The sequence below is a fragment of the Peromyscus eremicus genome, chromosome 8b (genome assembly GCF_949786415.1).
Source record: "Peromyscus eremicus chromosome 8b, PerEre_H2_v1, whole genome shotgun sequence".
NCBI lineage: Eukaryota > Metazoa > Chordata > Mammalia > Rodentia > Cricetidae > Peromyscus > Peromyscus eremicus.
The window spans coordinates 22,040,335-22,057,866 of record NC_081424.1 but is presented as its reverse complement, the minus strand read 5'-3'; the positions used below and the strand labels follow the sequence as shown (position 1 = coordinate 22,057,866).

Sequence of the window (17,532 nt, the reverse complement as noted above, 5' to 3'; positions counted from 1 at the left end):
CAACACAGTAGAGCTGACCCTAAAGGTACAGGTATGGGAGAGCTGACCCTGAGGATGTGAAAGCAGGAAAACTGGCCCTACCTCTTGCCCATTGCTACAAGGGGTAAATAGTAAGGGCAGTGCTGGAGAGCTCACCCTGGTGGTGAAGACAGGGGAGAGTTGGTGGGCTAACCAACCCTATAACTATCTAGGCCCAGAACCAGCGTTATAAGTTGGCCCACCCCAACATCCACCCCATCTGCGATCTGCTGGAGCACATGAAAGGTCTGGTCTTGCAGACCCAAAGCTGCAAGATCTCCACAACACAGGGCAACAGCAGGATATCCAAGAGGAGTCCAAGTGAGAGCCCAACGTCTATAGTGTAGCAGAAACCAGAGTTCTTGAACCAGACCAATGACTCTTTACAATGAACACTTGTCATAAAGATATATGGATAAAGGTGTTTACTGCATAACTTACTGTGTCACACTACAACTTCCATGATGAGATTTTTCCTTTTTTTTCTTTCTTTCTTTTTCTTTTCTTTTCTCTTAAATTTTATTTTATTTAACTTTGTGGAGTGGTGGGGTGTTGCAAGGGCAGAGGGCAGATACAAGTGAATGGGAAATGAATGGGATTGAGATGCATGATGTGAAAGATACAAAGAATAAATAAAAAGTTAAAAAATTAAAAAAATTCAATTTCTTTAAAATAGTCAGTGTCTTTTAAAATCCCAAATCTTTTAAAATTCAGAGTCTTTCAACTATGGACTTCTTTCAAATAAAAAACAAATGAAATACTTTCTTACTTCATGAGGGAAGTACTAGGGCAAAATCTTATGGTTCAAATCTAAATTTTAGTTACTTTCAGGATTTTCTTTTGTTAAATGTAAAGAAAAAAAAGCCCTTCTTGTTTTATTGTAAATTGTAATTTGCTCTTATGTATGTTGACCAGCTTATAAAAATGTTTTGAATTGCTGGGTGGCAGTGGTGCACGCCTTTAATTTCAGCACTCAGGAGGCAGAGCCAGGCGGATCTCTGTGAGTTTGAGGCCTGGCAGCCTGGTCTACAGAGTGAGATCCAGGACAGCTACCAAAAACTGCACAGAGAAACCCTGTCTTGAAAAAAAGCAAAAAAAAAAAAAAAAAAAAAAAAAAAAGTTTCAAATTATTACCATTTAAAATAACTTCTACTTTTCCTTTGTATATCAATAAAAATCCCCAAAGTGAAATACAACATCAGAAATAAAAATGTAGACCATAGTCTTCTAAAATTAGGAACTAGCTTGGAAATGCTAGAACAAATTCTATGAGGAACTGGAGTAAGTAAAAAAAAAAATGTATTGTGCTACATATTAATCATAGAATATATGTATCAGCCTGTAGGCATTTTCTGTGTGGCTGTAATAGTGTATTGTTCTTAGCGATTCTAAGACCCTCTTCTGTCTTTTCAGCATTTCCACAAATGGTGTACTAGCTTAAGACCCCTGCTATATGCTTCTGCAGAATCACTTACGATGAAAATGATCTTTCCGTGTTAAAAATACTCAGTATTTTGCTTGCTGTGTAGTTGACTGTCTCTGTCTGTTTTCTCAGACTTCAATGCTCTATGCATTGTTCAGTAGGCATTGGCTTGATCGTGTGAATGGCCAAGTGCTCTTTGATAGTGTTTGTCATTGGAAATGGGGTTTCTCATCTGGAACTGATTGAAAAATCACTAAATCCATTCTTTTTTTGGTCAGGTGTGAACTTGAAGTTAGCATGCTTAAGGAGTGAAGACTACTGCAACATGAATTTAAAAACCATATTAGTTTTGTACAGTTTCTTTCTAGGGTACTCATATCACATTTGTGAGAGGAGGTTAGATTAAATATCTAATATTAAAACATTGCATTTATTTCAGTGGCCATTCCAGCCATGGTACACTTTACACACTTTTGGCTTTGGAGCTCATGTTTGGAAGGTTGATCTTAGGAACACCCCAGTTTTCCTTGTCTTTTGGGATAGCACTGTGCCAAGTGCTATCAAGTATCAGTTCTTGTGTGCCTTCTTTTTCCTCATAGTTTTATCTGAACGCTTCATTTGATTTTCTTCTAAGCTCATATGTCCAAGTGCATCAAGAAAATGAACAAAAGTGAATATAATGAACTTGTTTTCTAGGAGGCAAAAAGTTGAGTCTTCTTTCAGCCATATCTTCACTATCCAGGTTTCATTTGTTGTCTAACTGAAAAATGTTATGTTGTTTCTTGTCCTTTCTTTTATTCGCCTGAAGAGATAGTAAGCTGATTGAGATGGTAAGTTTCAGGTTCTAACTCTCATCTTCTGGGCTTTACTTGTGTGATTTCTGAATAACTGGATTCCCTGTGAACTTTGTGGAACAGGAAGTTGTGTATAGTGAAAAGCAGTAAGTACTAAGCAGTGTTTTCATATTCACCCTTCTTTTTGTTTCTCAGAGAACTATTCTCCTGCAAGCATGGTGACTGACGTCCTGCGGATCCTCTGCGACCAGAAAGAATGTGCCATTGAGTGCTTATACAACAGCACTGTGACAGAGACCCTTCTCCAGCCCATTCACAACCTGATGAAAGGAACTGTGGTGGGTGTCACTAAAGAGGAGAGGACCCTTTTCCGTGGCTAGTATAGGTTGATATTCGATGGAGCTTTATTTCGAACGTGGTTGAGATGCTTTCTTACAGATATTTTTTACATGGATTTTTTTGCTGTATGGATCTTTATTTGTTAAATCATAGTTTATGCAGTTATTTGATGTATTAGTTATGATGGGAGGCAGGAACGCACATACACATACTACATCTTATTTTTGTTTCTAATCAAACTTAGATCTGTCGATGTGAAAAACTTGGAAAAAAGTTATTCTATTAAGAAGCTATTTGTCTTGTGAATGTAATAAATCTTGTGAATGTCTCATGTATTTTAATGACAGTTTTATAGCTTTTGGAAATACGATTATTTTCCTGAAGAGCCAACTCTGCAAAGTAGGAAGAACTAGTGTGAAAGAAGGCGTATGCAACCCCAGAGCTGAGCAGCCATGCTGTCTTCCTAGTTCACTCTGTGTGCTCTCAGAGCTAAACAGCCATGCTGTCTTCACAGTTCACACCGTGTGCAGCCCCAGAGCTGAACAGCTGTTCTGTCTTCACAGTTCACACCGTGTGCAGCCCCAGAGCTGAACAGCCATGCTGTCTTCACAGTTCACACTGTGTGCTTCCTTGTGCTAGAGAATTTCACCAAAGAACAAACTGAGGCTGAGGGAAGTGACCTGTCCTTGCCACACACCCAACACCTGGTGAAGTTGGTGTCCTCACCAGGATGGCAGTGTGTCCAATATAGTCCTCCACTTCTCTGACTTTAGAGAACACTAGAAAGTTCATGTCTATTATCCGCTTTGTAGCATCTGTACCTGTTTCTTGGCTCTCCTGGGCCACACTTCATTGGGTTATACAATACTTCATTGATTGTTGCTTGCTGTATAAATATCACTGTTTTTTTTGCAAATGTAAACTTTGCATTTACTAAATTTTCTGTGTATATATATTGTTTACATCTTCTAAACAAAGTTAAGTATACTCACTGTTTTTTCTAGTCCCCCTTTCCTGAATGAAACCTACTCCACATGAAAACATCCCTCCTGTGCAGACAAGGTCTTTTTTTGTTTTTCTGTATTCCTGTGCTGTTAATGCAATCAAGATAATCACTACAGATGTCCAGAGGCCTGGTACTTCTCTGTTCTTTCAAGTTGGCAGTTAACAGTAATCATCATCATCATCAACACACACACACACACACACACACACACACACACACACACACACGAGTGAACATATATATATGTGTGTGTGGTGTAGACACATACGTGTGTGAAGACTTGCATACCTATGTGTGCCTTGGGGAGCCCAGGAGCGCTTTATATAGCCTTCTGTCCCTCTTGGCACATTATTCCATTGAGATAGGTTCTCTCCTGGAGGTTGGAGCTAAACTTGTGACCAGGAAGCCCCAGCATTCCTCCTGTCGCCCCCATCAGCCCTGAGTTATAGACACGTACAGCCATGCCTAGTTTTACACGTGGGTCTTGAATACTTGAACTTGGGTCTTCATGCTTTTAGCAACTGCTCTTACCCACTGAACCATCTTTCTAGCTCCCGCCGTATATAATTACAGGGGACTATGCCTGACTCAGTTTGTTAAGGGAATTCATGACATTATATTAGTTGTAAGATACATATTTTATAATATGGAGAATATGGACATTAGAATCCATGCAGGGATAAAGCAATAAGTAGACCCTAAAAATAACAAGAGCTTCTGTAAGTTGACTTCAGCATTAACATAATCTCCAGGTTTCAATATTTTTTTTGTGCTATTTTCTTATATGTTGGCTAAACTGTATGAATACTTCTATTTAAAGTGGGCAGATAGGACTGGTCCAGTTTGTTTTCCAAGTGGGTGATATTATGGACTATTGGTCAGCTCATGAACTGGCTGTCTCTAGTCGATCTTTACCCAGTTAGGTATATAAGTGGACGACACTAATATAACATAATCATAGTGTATCAGATACCATATATATCATGGTGAATTTACAGGAATGTGGTACCTGAAAAGTACAAGACAGTGCAGATAGGGAGGGAGCGATAGCATTCGGTATCCAGAATTATACATGCAGCTGTCATACAGTCAGTGATTCTCAATAACTGGCTTAGGTGAAAAGCTTGGATTTATTTGCCTCATCAATTCTGCTGGTAAAAGAATGTAATCTAATGACACATTTAACTCAGACATATTATTTCACAGGCAGAAGTCATTAAGGTTTCTGTTGTTGTGGTAGCCATATAACTTTATTAGACTACACACCACCCACGCTACACCGTAAAATTATATGATTTGTCTTGTCATTCTGTTTTAAATGTTCAGGCTGCTCCAGACTGCTCCGAAACAGCTTTAATTCACATAGCTGATATTTTGGCAAGAATTGCTTCTGTAGAAGAAGGACTTATTTTACTTCTTTATGGAGAAAATATGAACTCTTCCGAAGAAGAGAGGTACGTGGACATTTTAGTCTGTGTAACTATTCAGGGGTAGTTAGGTTTCCCAAGCAGGTACTAGTGACACGTTAAGCCACCTTTGATATAATATTTATTTATTGTTTTTATGTGTATGTGTGTATGCCTGCATGAGTTTATGTGTGCCTTGTGCATGCAGGCACCCCTGGAGGGTAGAAGAGGGTGTTGAATGCCCTGAAAGTGGAGTTACTAATCATAATAGTTACCCACAGTAATTACTAAGATTATTATATAATCTTAGCTCATAATAAGGTTTGCAGGCAACATTCCAGATGGGAACCCATACCTTCTTACCTGCACCCCAAGACTGTCTCACAGACTACTGAAGCCACAGGTTGTTGGTTTCAGTCAAACAGATTCAGAGGAGAAGCCACACCCCCTTCCCTCTCCTCTGATGTCACCCAGGTCTATCTCCTCCTGTGCCAATGGTAGCCTTGTGGTACTTAGGCTTCTTGGCTTTCTCTGGGCTTCTGATGGTGTGGTACCTGGGCAATCCTGTCTCTCTCTGCTGAGCCATCTCTCCAGCCCTGACATTAATTAGTTTTTAAGTGGCAAGCAGCCTTACTCAGGGAGTAAATCACACTTGGTTGTGGATATTTCTCTTCCCCATTGTGGCTTTGAGTTTCTCATGGATACAGGTGATCTTTGCCATATCGACACACAATATCAGCCACTGAACCTAGAATATCTTTGTTTTTTGATATTACTACAAACCTGGTTTCATAAGTTAGAAATGATAACTCCTGTTTCTGTCTTCTGAAAGGAGTTATAGAGAACTGTTATAACTTCTATAAATATTTGGTAGAATCCATCTGTGAGATAATGAGTGCCTGGCTTTATCTAGTTCTTTTAATTACTTAATTTCTTTATTAGATGAGTAGGCCTGTTCAGAGTTACTTCCTTTGGTTATAAAATTTAACAAGTTGTGTCTTTCAGAGAAATGGTCCCATTATTTATTTTTGGTTTAGAATTGCCAGTAATGTGCTCTGGCTATCTTGTTAGTACTGGGGGACCAATAGGGAAAAATCTCTGCTCTCATTCTGGTACTAGTCATTTTTACTTATTGTTATTATTATTGTTATTATTTATTTATTTATTTATTTATTTATTTATTTATTTATTTATTTATTTATTTATTATTACTATAGTGCTAACTTGAAACTTAATAATTTTGTGGTTTTTTTCCCAGAAAATCCATTCTGGATCTTGTGATTGCGTGTGCATATCTGCATGTGTGTGTGTGGTGTGTATGCACATACATGTGTTCACATGCATACACATGGTATGATACATGTGTGGGTATCAAAGGACAACACTGTGGAGTTTGTTTTGTTCTTATATGTTGATATAGGTTCCAGGGGATCAAACTCAGGTTATTGTAAGTGTTTTTTACCTGCTGAGGAATCTTGCTGGCCTTATTTTGTGTGTGTGTGTGTGTGTGTGTGTGTGTGTGTGTGTGTGTGTGTGTTTAAAGCAAAACATCTTATTCCTTTTGGAGACCAGTAAATTTGTTCAGCTCTGTGGATAATGAAGTTGTCATCTCATACTTTCTCATTTCCCTCCAGTTTCTCTTTATTTGTTGCTTTGGTTTCTTTTATTACTCCTTAGATGTTTCAAAAAACCGTTGATAACTGTTACAAGGGCAGTTGTCACTTGTGGTCTTTATATTGTGTCGAAAATGCCATGGCATTTCGCTGGGAGAGCCATAATGCAGCCTCTTGCAGTTACCTGCCTGAAAAAACACAGCTTCTCAGCAGGGGACCAGGTGGAAGCCAAGCTGGATCTCAAGCATCAGTGTGTTCATTTAATTTATCTTCCCTCCCTTGTGTGTGTGTGTGTGTGTGTGTGTGTGTGTGTGTGTGTGTGTCTGTCTCTCTCTCTCTCCTTTTTTTTTTCCAAGACAGGGTTTCCTTGTGTATCTTTGGCTGTCCTAGAACTCACTCTGTAGACCAGGCTGGCCTGAGAGATCCCCCTGCATTCACCTCCTGGGTGCTGAGATTAGAGGCTTGCGCCACCTCCACCACACCCTCCTGTATTTCTTGATCTCTGTGTCTTCCAAGAAGTACCTGAGCTAGCTGCATGCAATTGTAAGTGGAATCTGGAGGATAAAACATTCCTAAATTTACTTTCAGTCCTGGTTTTTATTCCCCATTGCAGAGATAGTTAAGTCATCAGTTAATGTGGGGTTTTGTTTGTTTGTTTTTTAATGTTCTAGAAGTCAGTCAGATGATTTCTGGCTTTTGAGCTGTGACTTGTGACTGATGTAGTCTAGGTCCTGGTTTACTTGGCTCTTCTGTATCCCAGGTTTCAAAATTTTCCCAGTAGCTTTTCCATTTTCTTTGTCCTTGAGGATCTCTATGCATTTAAAAATATTTTATTTGTGCATGTTAGTCTTTATGGAGAGAACAGATAGATGTTATGCATTCAGTTTAGCATTTTAAACTGGAGATATTGAGTACATAATGATTATAATTATTTTTTAATTAGGAAGATTTATCTTTTGTCATGAATTCTAAGATCACCTTATCTATTACTTAATCCTTTGGAAATTTAATTTTTCATAAATAAGACTTTACTAATAACACAAGCCAGCCTTGAATTATGACTTCTCCTCAACTAGTCAGTTATAACTGTATGTAAATTCATTAACTTTCATGGACTTTGAGTCTGGTTAATTTTGTTGTATGATGTTTTTATTTATTTGCAAGTTTTTGTAACAAAGTTTATAAAATTAAAAAAATAACATTACTTATTAGAAAAACTTTTAAAAATGAATGCTAGTATGTCTGGCACTAATAATACAAAAACTAGTAAATTTTTCTGTTTCTGTATGAATATTGTTAATTTGGATGAAATCAAGGTTTTGCCTTTCACTTATGATGTGTATGTGGTTTTGTTTTTAAAGAAAGGTTCTCTCATACTCAAGTTAAACAAGATGTAAACTACCAGAAGTGACTTCCGAACCATCCTGTAAAGTTCATACTGATTGTTTCTTCAGTAGAAAGACTGGAATATTTGCAAATGCAATTAACAAGAGTCTGGCTCGTTAAATTTTATTTTTCACCATGGAGGAGTGAGCAGGTAGCAAGCTGTAAAAAAGGAATTAGAGGGCCAGAAAGTGGCTTAGCAGGGAAACATGCCACCTGCCAAGCCTGATGACCTGTGTTTGATTCCCAGGACTCACATGGCAGAACCAGAGGGCTGATTCCTGCAACTGTCCTGTGATCTCCAGGTGTCCTGTCATTCTGTTACACACACACATACGCATGCACGCACACATGCGCACACACACACACACACACACACACAGAGAATTAGGAATATTTTTATGGACTGCTTATGGCGTTAACTTTATAACATTAAAAAAGAGAAAGCAGAGACATATGTTTATGGAATGCTGCCTTTTGTGTAACAGGACAGTATGGGTCATCCATTTGCTGATCACTTAGGAGGGAATTATTAATGACAGACTGAAAGGCAATGAAAACAGTTCTAGGGAACGGAAGAGACAATCAGAAGCATATATGGAGAAACGATCAATACATTGGTCATCCTTAGATTTTACTTTACAATTAGGTTAGCTGCTTTACGCTCCAAATGTTAAACAAATTAAAAAGAAAGAACTCACAATTTTTGAAACCTACAAAGCAAGTGAGTAAGTAAACTTCACAGTCAAGTCAGTGACAAACTCAGGAAGAAAGAAAATTACTTCAGGTAACCTCATCGCCATTGAACTTGTAGTGAGGTGTAATGTAAGGGAAATAGTCTTCAATGTCAGCTGCATCTGGTACGTTTAGAAGCAGTATTGGTGCTATTTCAAAACTGTTGTGGATAATAAACATAGGTAGGTAATGGCATTGGGAACTAAGATTTTATTAGTGTAAGATATAATATAAAGGCATAAAATTAAAGAAGTAAAATCTTGACTATTCAGGAATAGTTCATAATGGAAATTCTTTTAATTTATTTTTTAAAATTTATTTTTTAAAATCACCACCACGGAAAAAGGCCTAGAAGAATTGATATTATTGACAGTGAGCAGATACCTGCATTGTGGTATCTCTGTATCTTGTTTGTTTTGTTTTTCCCTAAGAGGAGACAGGAAGCCTTGAAGAAATGACTGTTTCTAGGTCAGGGATAAGAAGTATACAGAGTCATGTTTGCATAATTTCGTTTCTAGAAGTCAAGATAGCTATTTAAAATTAGCAGGATAGGGCCAAAAGGACCCTGAGGGAGAGTCTACTGTCTTTAAGATCTGCAACTCGAGGATGAGAAAAGAATAGGAAGCTCTAGGGTGAAATCCATTAGGTCTATAAACATGGATTTGAAAAGATACTAAAATAATAAAAATAGTAAAAATAAAGCACAAATGGGCCGACTAGTTTCTTAATGAGGTTGCTATGATACCGAGTGTATTTATTACTTTGCAATTTGATAAAGATTGGAATATTCTTCCAACTTTCCTTTGCACACTATATTTTAACATGTTACATGGTAAAGCCCTTTGTGGAAGAAGTCTGGGTAGAAAACACACACAAAATTCTTGAGTCAGAAAAGATGCATGTCGTCTTTCTTCACCAAGTCTTGGTCATCATCATGATAGTTGCTAAAGTCATCAAGGGTAAAGCCTTCCTTCCTAGAAATGCCAGACTAACTTTTAGTGTCACCTAGATTGGGACTATCGGATATGTACTTCATGCAGGAGGCACACACCACCAATGATGTTATGTCGCCGAGGAGGAAAAAATAAAAGAACCAAACTTTAAACATCTGGGTCTAATTATTATCTTGTAGAACATTTGGGGAAATAGGAAATGGGGTTGAAGATACCATAGAAAAATATAGTGACTATATTCTATATAAATATATACTTATGTATTTACATATAGTTACTATATATAAATGACTGTAGTCATTCAAATATAAAATTATTGAATCACTGACCTGGAGAAAAAGTACACAGGGAGTTTAAATCACGAACACAACCCATAGGACTTGTATGAAATGTAATTTACACAAACTTATCTAGATACAATGACATATTTAAGAAAATAAAGAGAAGTTTGATGTGGGCTGTCTTACTAACAATGATAATTTGTATGTGTGTATATTAAATTTAAAATAGAAATTTTATTATTTAGAGGTGTACACTGGGTTACATATGCAAGACAAGGATGGCAAAATGTTCGTAGTGCTGCTGGAGAAAGGAGGCTTGAGTGTTCTCTAAGTCTAATGCTTATTGCTTCTCTTTTGGTTCTGTGTATTAAAAATCTAGAAAAGGTATTAATGCTGCTTTCCCCTGGAGTTAGACAGACAAGGTTATCTTGTTTCTTTCTCAATATTAGCTATGTGATATTGTGCAAGTTACTTCTGTAGTCTTACATTCAAAGGATTTTAGAAAAAACGACATAAGCTCATTAAAATACTTAAAACAGTAACTTTCACACTGGAAGCATTTTTGTCTGTGCCGTTATTATTTCCAGGAAGACAATCTTGAACTTTGAGATGGGGTGGCTGTGTTGTTATTGTGATGGGGAGGTAGCAAGAGTTCAAACAATGAGACATGTTTACTGGAAAATTAAGAGCACTCATGTATGACCCTGGCTGCGTGGCATCTGTGTCTCTTAAGTGTGTGTAGATTTGGCTGTTTTCCCCATCTGAATACCCTTTCCCATGTGCCACTGAAACCTTTCTCATGACTGGCACGTTCACATTGGAGGATCAGGCATATTTTCTTATTTGTGAAAGCTATGGTCTATCTAAAAGAGAACTAGCAAATGAGCTGTGTGGAGACAGGCTGGCTGGTGCTGCATGCAGCCAGGCCCGCTTGGCTTTGGAATCACATCTGTGATCTCTTCTTAGTCCTACAGGTGCGCATATCATAGCCAAGTTTTCAAAGAAACTTCTTGATGAAGATATTTCTATTTTTTCTGGATCGGAAATGTTGCCTTTAGTTAAAGGAGCTTTTATTTCTGTGTGTCGTCAAATATATGGCACATGTGAAGGCTTACAGGTGTTGCTTCCTTATGGTTTACACGAATCCATAGCAAAGGCATGGAAGAAGGTACGTATTTTAACCCTTTCCTCCCTGCAGGTCTTTATTTCAGTTACAGGCATCACTGTAACACCTTTTTATGGACAGGATTTTGTTTTTGCTTTTGCTTTTGTTTTTGTTTTGTTCAAGACAGGGTTTCTCTGTGTAGCTCCTGGAACTCACTCAGTAGACCAGGCTGGCCTCAAACTCAGAGGTCTGCCTGCTTCTGCCTTCTGAGTGCTGGGATTAAAGGTGTATGCCACCACTGCCTGGCATGGACAGGATATTTTAATGGGACATGTATCTCTCTTTTTTCTTTTGTGTTTTTTTCCTCTCTCCCTCCTTCCCTCCTTCACTTTCTTTTTGGAAACAAGGCCTCACTATGTATCTCTGGCTGGTCTGGAACTTACAGAGCCTCTGCCACCTGAGTGCCAGGCTATGTAGCACTTCTTTGGCATTGTGGTAGTTGGTATTAGCTGTCCGTGCTTCTTAACTTGATGCAGGATGACTTCAGACCCTTCTCTTTTAGTAGAGCTAGGCTCTAAGCCTTTAACTGATTACCACAATGTTTTTCTTTTTTGTCTGGTTTTTTTTGTTGTTGTTGTTTTTGTTTTAAATTGTCGTAGCAGAAGCTTTAGCTGAGTTCTCCTTGCATGGACTCGCCTTCTTCTGTGGAGGTTATGATATCAAGAACATAATAGAGCAGGAGCCATGCATAGACAAGGGGATTGCTCAGTCTTTTAATTTCATCGAATCAGATGATTTAATTTTGAAAGCAACTGTGTTAAGCATAAGAGATCTTGTGAATAGTGCTGTCAGTTAGAAATGCAGAGAAATAAACGAGTCTGTTTTCTTCTTCTTCCTTTTTTTAGACAAGCTTGCTATCGGAAAGGATCCCCACTCCAGTAGAGGGCTCTGACTCGGTTTCCTCAGTGAGCCAGGAGTCTCCCAACATGTAAGTATAATTGTTTAGCATCTCTCTGTTGTGTTTGCTGAAATAATTTGGAAATAATTGACATTCATGGAAAACTATGGCAAACATTTTCCAGGAAGCTAAACTATATGCATACAGGTTTGAGGAAAATTATACTTACTATTATTTGTAGAATATGTGATACTTGTAGCCATTAACAAATCTAGAAATATTAAATAGATTTTGCTTAATTATGTATTTATATTTTGTGTTAGGAAGCTTGGTATATTGTAAAGTTTTCAGAAAAATTGGAGAATGATCAAATACTAAAATTGGCAAATTAGCTTGCATGGTTAGTAGAAGTAAAATGTTTTCAAATGCTGGTGAAATCCGTTTTACTTGTTTTTCAAAATATGGTAAGAGTGCAGTTTAATTATGGTTTGGCATTTGAAAATTATGTAACTTAATATTTCAGTATATATAGTTATACTTTTTTATAAACATTAATCTATGTGATGGCAGGTTACCCGGGAAAATACTTGATTAAACTAAGGTTTCACGAGCTACATGTTCCAGGTTTTTATTTTAGTTTCATGGTTGAGTGTTGGCACAGTATGAAACATAGTAGAACAGCTCTAAGGGTTGTTCTTTGTTAAATGTTGAATTTGGATTCCCTTTCTTTCATAGGTTAGAGCTTAACTTACAAAATCAGTTATTTTATTTTATTTTTTAATTTAGGAAAAGTTTAAAGGTGCAAAATAGTTCATTCTCTGGAAGTTTTATGTATATTTTTTCTTATATGGTTATCAAACCTACCAACTGCTGTTTTTTTCCCCCATTTTCCCATTGAGTAAGTGTGGAAAAATTAGACAAGTTTTGTCCACTCATAGTCTGCAACCCATAGACTTTCCTCGAAGGCACACTGCACTGCATAGGAAGTAGAGCAGAATACCTGTTTGCTACAGGGGGATGCATTCTATGGAGGGAGTATACTGGATAGGAGGTACTGCTTGTGCAAGAGTGCCCTAAGTTCCTCCTTCTTTCATTCGGAGTATGGGACAGGTTAATAGATGGAGAGAGGCAACGTTCCATTTAAGTATGTGCTCTACAGGAAAACAACGCCAGGGATAAAGATGTTTCCTAACCCCTGATATTATTGTTTGTGTTTGTTAGGGCTTTCTAGATAGAGCAGTAGGCTAGATTCATGTATCAACATACAAGCAAGGAGAGAGTTTACTAGGGGAATTAGCTCACACTCTTTTAGAGGAGGGATGTTTGAAAAGTAGATTTTTAGGTGGATGGTGGTGGTGCACGCCTTTAATCCCAGAACTTGGGAGGTAGAGGCAGGAGGCTCTGTGAGTTTGAGGCTAGCCTGGTTTACAGAGTGAGTTTAAGGACATCCAGAGCTTTTCACAGAGAAACTGTCTTGAAAAACTGAGGGGTGGGGGTAGTAGATTCTAAGATGTTGATAATGTTGCTCAGTTCAAGCCTTGCCAGTCACTCTCTTATTGGGAAATTTGGGCTCCTAAGGCCGGGAAGCTTGTGATTTTGGTTCCAATGGCAGAAGAATGTTCTTGGGCTCCTGGGGAGAGGTTAGTCTCTCTTTGCTGTCATCCCTCTGTCTGGGCCCCTATCCAACTGATGGCGCCTTCTCTACACTGAAGACAGACCATCTCCACTTGGCCTGCTGAGGTTCGCACACCACTCTCTGAAGACACCCTCACAGACACACCCACAAATGATGCTCTCCAAGTTTGCTAGCTCTTGTTCAAATATAGTCAGATTGACATGTAAATGACTCATTGGTGTCTCAAGAGAAGCCAGAGGGTTAGTAAGATTCCCAGTAGAGTAGGTCTACGTATTTCATTATTAACCATTCAGTTTGCCGTCTAGAAACACTTGAGCATCTTTTGTTCTTTTGTTTTATTGAGGTAGTTTGTGTAAGATAGGTGCTGTTTTTTCCCCTTGATTCTTTGGTAAATTTGGAGCTGTTAACTGGTCTTGTGTCAGTATGTAGCAGATACCTGATTTATTTCTTTTTTTTAAATAAATTTATTTATTTATTTTACACCCCAGCTTTAGTTTCCTCTCCGTCCTCAACCCCCCAGTACCCTCTTCCCCCAGTCCCCTCTGTTCCTAACCCCCAATCCACTCCTCCATTTCTGTTTAGGAAAGGGCAGGTCTCCCATGAATATCAACAACACACAGTATATAAAGTTGCAGTAAGACTAAGCACCTCCCCATGTATTAAGGCTGGGCAAAGCGACCCAGTATGAGGAATAGGGTCCCAAAAGCCAGTAAAAGAGTCAGAGATGGTCCCTGTTTCCTCTGTTACGAGTCCCACAGAGGACCAAGCTACACAACTGTAGCATATATACAGAGTGTATATATGCAGGCAGGCTTCCTGGTTGTCGGTTCAGTCTCTGTGAGTCCCTAGGAGCCCTGGTTAGTAGATTTTGTGAGTTTTCTTGTGGTGTCCTTGACCCATCTGGTTCCTACAATCCTTTTCTCCCTCTTCTGCAGGATTTCCCAAGCTGGGCCTACTGTTTAGCTGTGGGTCTGCATCTGTGTCCATCAGTTGCTGGATGAAGCGTCTCTGATGACAGTTGGGCTAGGCACGAATTTATGAGTATAGCAGAATATTACATTAGGAATCATTACATTGACATTTTTTTTCCTCCAGTCATGTTTGGTTCTATCTTAGGTCTCTGGTTCATCCAGCCTGTAGGTCTCAGTGCTCCAGGTTGTGTCAGGGTGGGCTTACACTCCTGAAATGGGTTTTAGGTTACACCAGTCATTGGTTGGCCACTCCCTCAGTTTCCAGGCCACCCTTACCCCAGCACATCCCATAGTCAGGACAGACTGTAGGTTGAAGGTTATGTGGCTGGGTTGGTTTCCCACTCCCTCCACTTGAAGTCTTGCCTGGTCACAGGAGATGGCCAATTCAGGCTACATATCTGCTATTGCCAGGAGTCTTAGCTGGTGCCATCCTTGGAGGTTCCTGAGAGATTCCTTGGGCCAGGTTTGACCTGACCTTGAAATGCCCACCTTTCCAGTAGTCTCTTTCAGTTCTCCCCACCTCCTCCCATCTCTCATGTTCCCATCTTGACCTGTCTGCCTGCAGTATGATCATGAAATCTCTTCTGTTTCCCTTTCCCAGGGAGATCCTTTCATCCCCACCCCCCACCTTGAGCCCTCCTTGTTACCTAGCCTCTCTAGGTCTGTAGATTGTAGCATAGTTATCCTTTACTTTACAGCTAATATCTACTTATGAGTGAGTACATCCCATGTTTGTCTTTCTGGGTCTGGGTTCTTACTCAGTATGATTTTTTTTTTCTATTTCCATCCATTAGCCTTCAAATTTCATGATGTCATTGTTTTTAACACCTGAGTAGTACTCCATTTGTAAATGTATTACATTTTCTTTATCCATTCCTTGGTTGAGGGACATCATTAGTGAATGGGTCTTTCTCTAGTCCAAGTTACTGAAAGTGAGAGTTAGCTTAATTAGAAAACAGTAAAATAATAGCAATCTGTAAAAACTAATTAATCAATTTTTTTTTTTGCCTTGAAGTTAAGCATTTTGCGCTTACATTTTTATTTTTTGTTAACATAGGATCCTGCTCCGGCTTCCCATTTAATGGTGCCTATAGTACCAGAGAATGGAGAAGCTGATGCATAGTACTGGTGGGCTATTCATGTCCTTCCAATCTAGATATTGCCTCAAAACACCAAATAAAATTTGTAATAGACTTATCTAAGTCTATGCACATTATGTGAAGTTATAATTGTGTGACTTTAGAAAAAATATAATCACAGGAAAAAGAGAAGATGTCAACTTTGCCCCATCAAAGGAACCTTTGCAAAATTGGAGGCTCAGATTATAGAGGGAGTCTTGGATCTGCAAAGCGCAGCCCATGATACCATGGAATTAATCATCAGAGTCTGTATTTCCATTGGAAATATCTTGCTACTTATTTTAGTCAGTGTTCCATTGCTATGAAGAGATTCAGTGATCATGGCAACTGTTACAAAAGAAAGCATTTAACTGGATGTTGCTCACAGTTTCTGAGGTTTAGCCCATTCTCGTGGTGGGAAGCCTGACGGGACACAGGCAGACATGGTGCTGGAGAAGCAGTTAGGAGTTCTACATCCAGATACACAGGCAGCAGGAAGAGAGAGACACTGAGAATGGCTTGGGCTTTTGAAATCACGAAGCCCACCTCTAGTGACACACTTCCTCCAATAAAGCCAAACCTACTCCAACAGGCCACACCTCCCAAATCCTCTCAAGTGGTGCCACTCATTGATGAACAAGCATTCAAACCTCTGAGCCTATGGGGGCCATTTGTATTCAAACCACCACACTACTGCAGGCTCACCCCATTTGCTGTTGCCCCTCTCCTAAGGGAAAGGACAATAAAACTCGGTGGCTCAGATCTTCTGTCCCTCTTATTAAAATTCTAAGGGCAGCCGGGCGGTGGTGGCGCACGCCTTTAATCCCAGCACTTGGGAGGCAGAGCCAGGTGGATCTTTGTGAGTTCCAGGCCAGCCTGGGCTACAGAGCAAGATCCAGGAAAGGTGCAAAGCTACACAGAGAAACCCTGCCTCGAAAAACCAAAAAAAAAAAAAAAAAAAAAAAAAATTCAAAGGGCAGTTACATAGTTCCAGAGAAGAATTATTAAAGCATGTCGACACTTATTTTCCATAATTAATTATACTCTTTTATATCATATAGTAGTGCCACTTGTATGGCTTTTTCCTGTTTTCATTTGTGAGGAATATAGAAGCCTTTTTTTAATTGATTTTTATCTTCGTTAATGACTTAGATCTCATATGTATATTCCTTTTTGAGTGACTTGGTTTAAATTTTCTAAAAATTACTTTAATGATTAGCATATATTAATTGTACATAATTGTGGCTTTTAATTATGCCATTTTTGTGAATATATATAATATATTTCTATAATATTCACCTTCTCTTGTTCTTTTTCCACTCCATTCCTGCTAATCCCCTTTCTCTCCCCAAGTAACCTTCCATTCTACTTTCACGGCTGGACAGTGACCCAGTCAGTAACATTAGCATTGTTTCTGGGAAACTGGACAAGGGTTCGGAGCACGAACACATGACTTGAGATTACACCATTGAAGAGAATGTCTCTTCCACTACTACCACAGTTAACTGCTTAAAAACCCTCAGGCAAGGGCGGACCTTTGCATCAATGTCACATTAAGGAATAAGAAAGAGACTTTTTTTTTTTTTTTAGGTTTTTCGAGACAGGGTTTCTCTGTGTAGCTTTGCGCCTTTCCTGGAACTCACTTTGTAGCCCAGGCTGGCCTCGAACTCACAGAGATCCGCCTGGCTCTGCCTCCCGTGTGCTGGGATTAAAGGCGTGCGCCACCACCGCCTGGCGAGACTTTTTTAGAAGAGATGTTTAGCCCGAGTGAGAGCCCAAACTTCAGTTCTCAACCTCTCTTCCCCAGCTACCATGTGTCTGTAGTTTTTGATTGCAGTCTGATTCTCTGGGGT

At 39.0% G+C, this 17,532-nt stretch overlaps 1 protein-coding gene across 1 annotated transcript in view; it reads left to right on the top strand.

Moving 5' to 3' along the window:
• Window positions 1-17,532, top strand: part of Tbc1d32 (TBC1 domain family member 32) — a 206,097-nt gene that overhangs the window by 58,259 nt on the left and 130,306 nt on the right. The window contains exons 14-17 of the mRNA XM_059272587.1: window positions 2,431-2,573; window positions 4,907-5,034; window positions 10,918-11,119; window positions 11,962-12,044. Coding sequence (XP_059128570.1) covers window positions 2,431-2,573; window positions 4,907-5,034; window positions 10,918-11,119; window positions 11,962-12,044 — 556 coding nt within the window. The remainder of the gene's footprint in view (window positions 1-2,430; window positions 2,574-4,906; window positions 5,035-10,917; window positions 11,120-11,961; window positions 12,045-17,532) is intronic.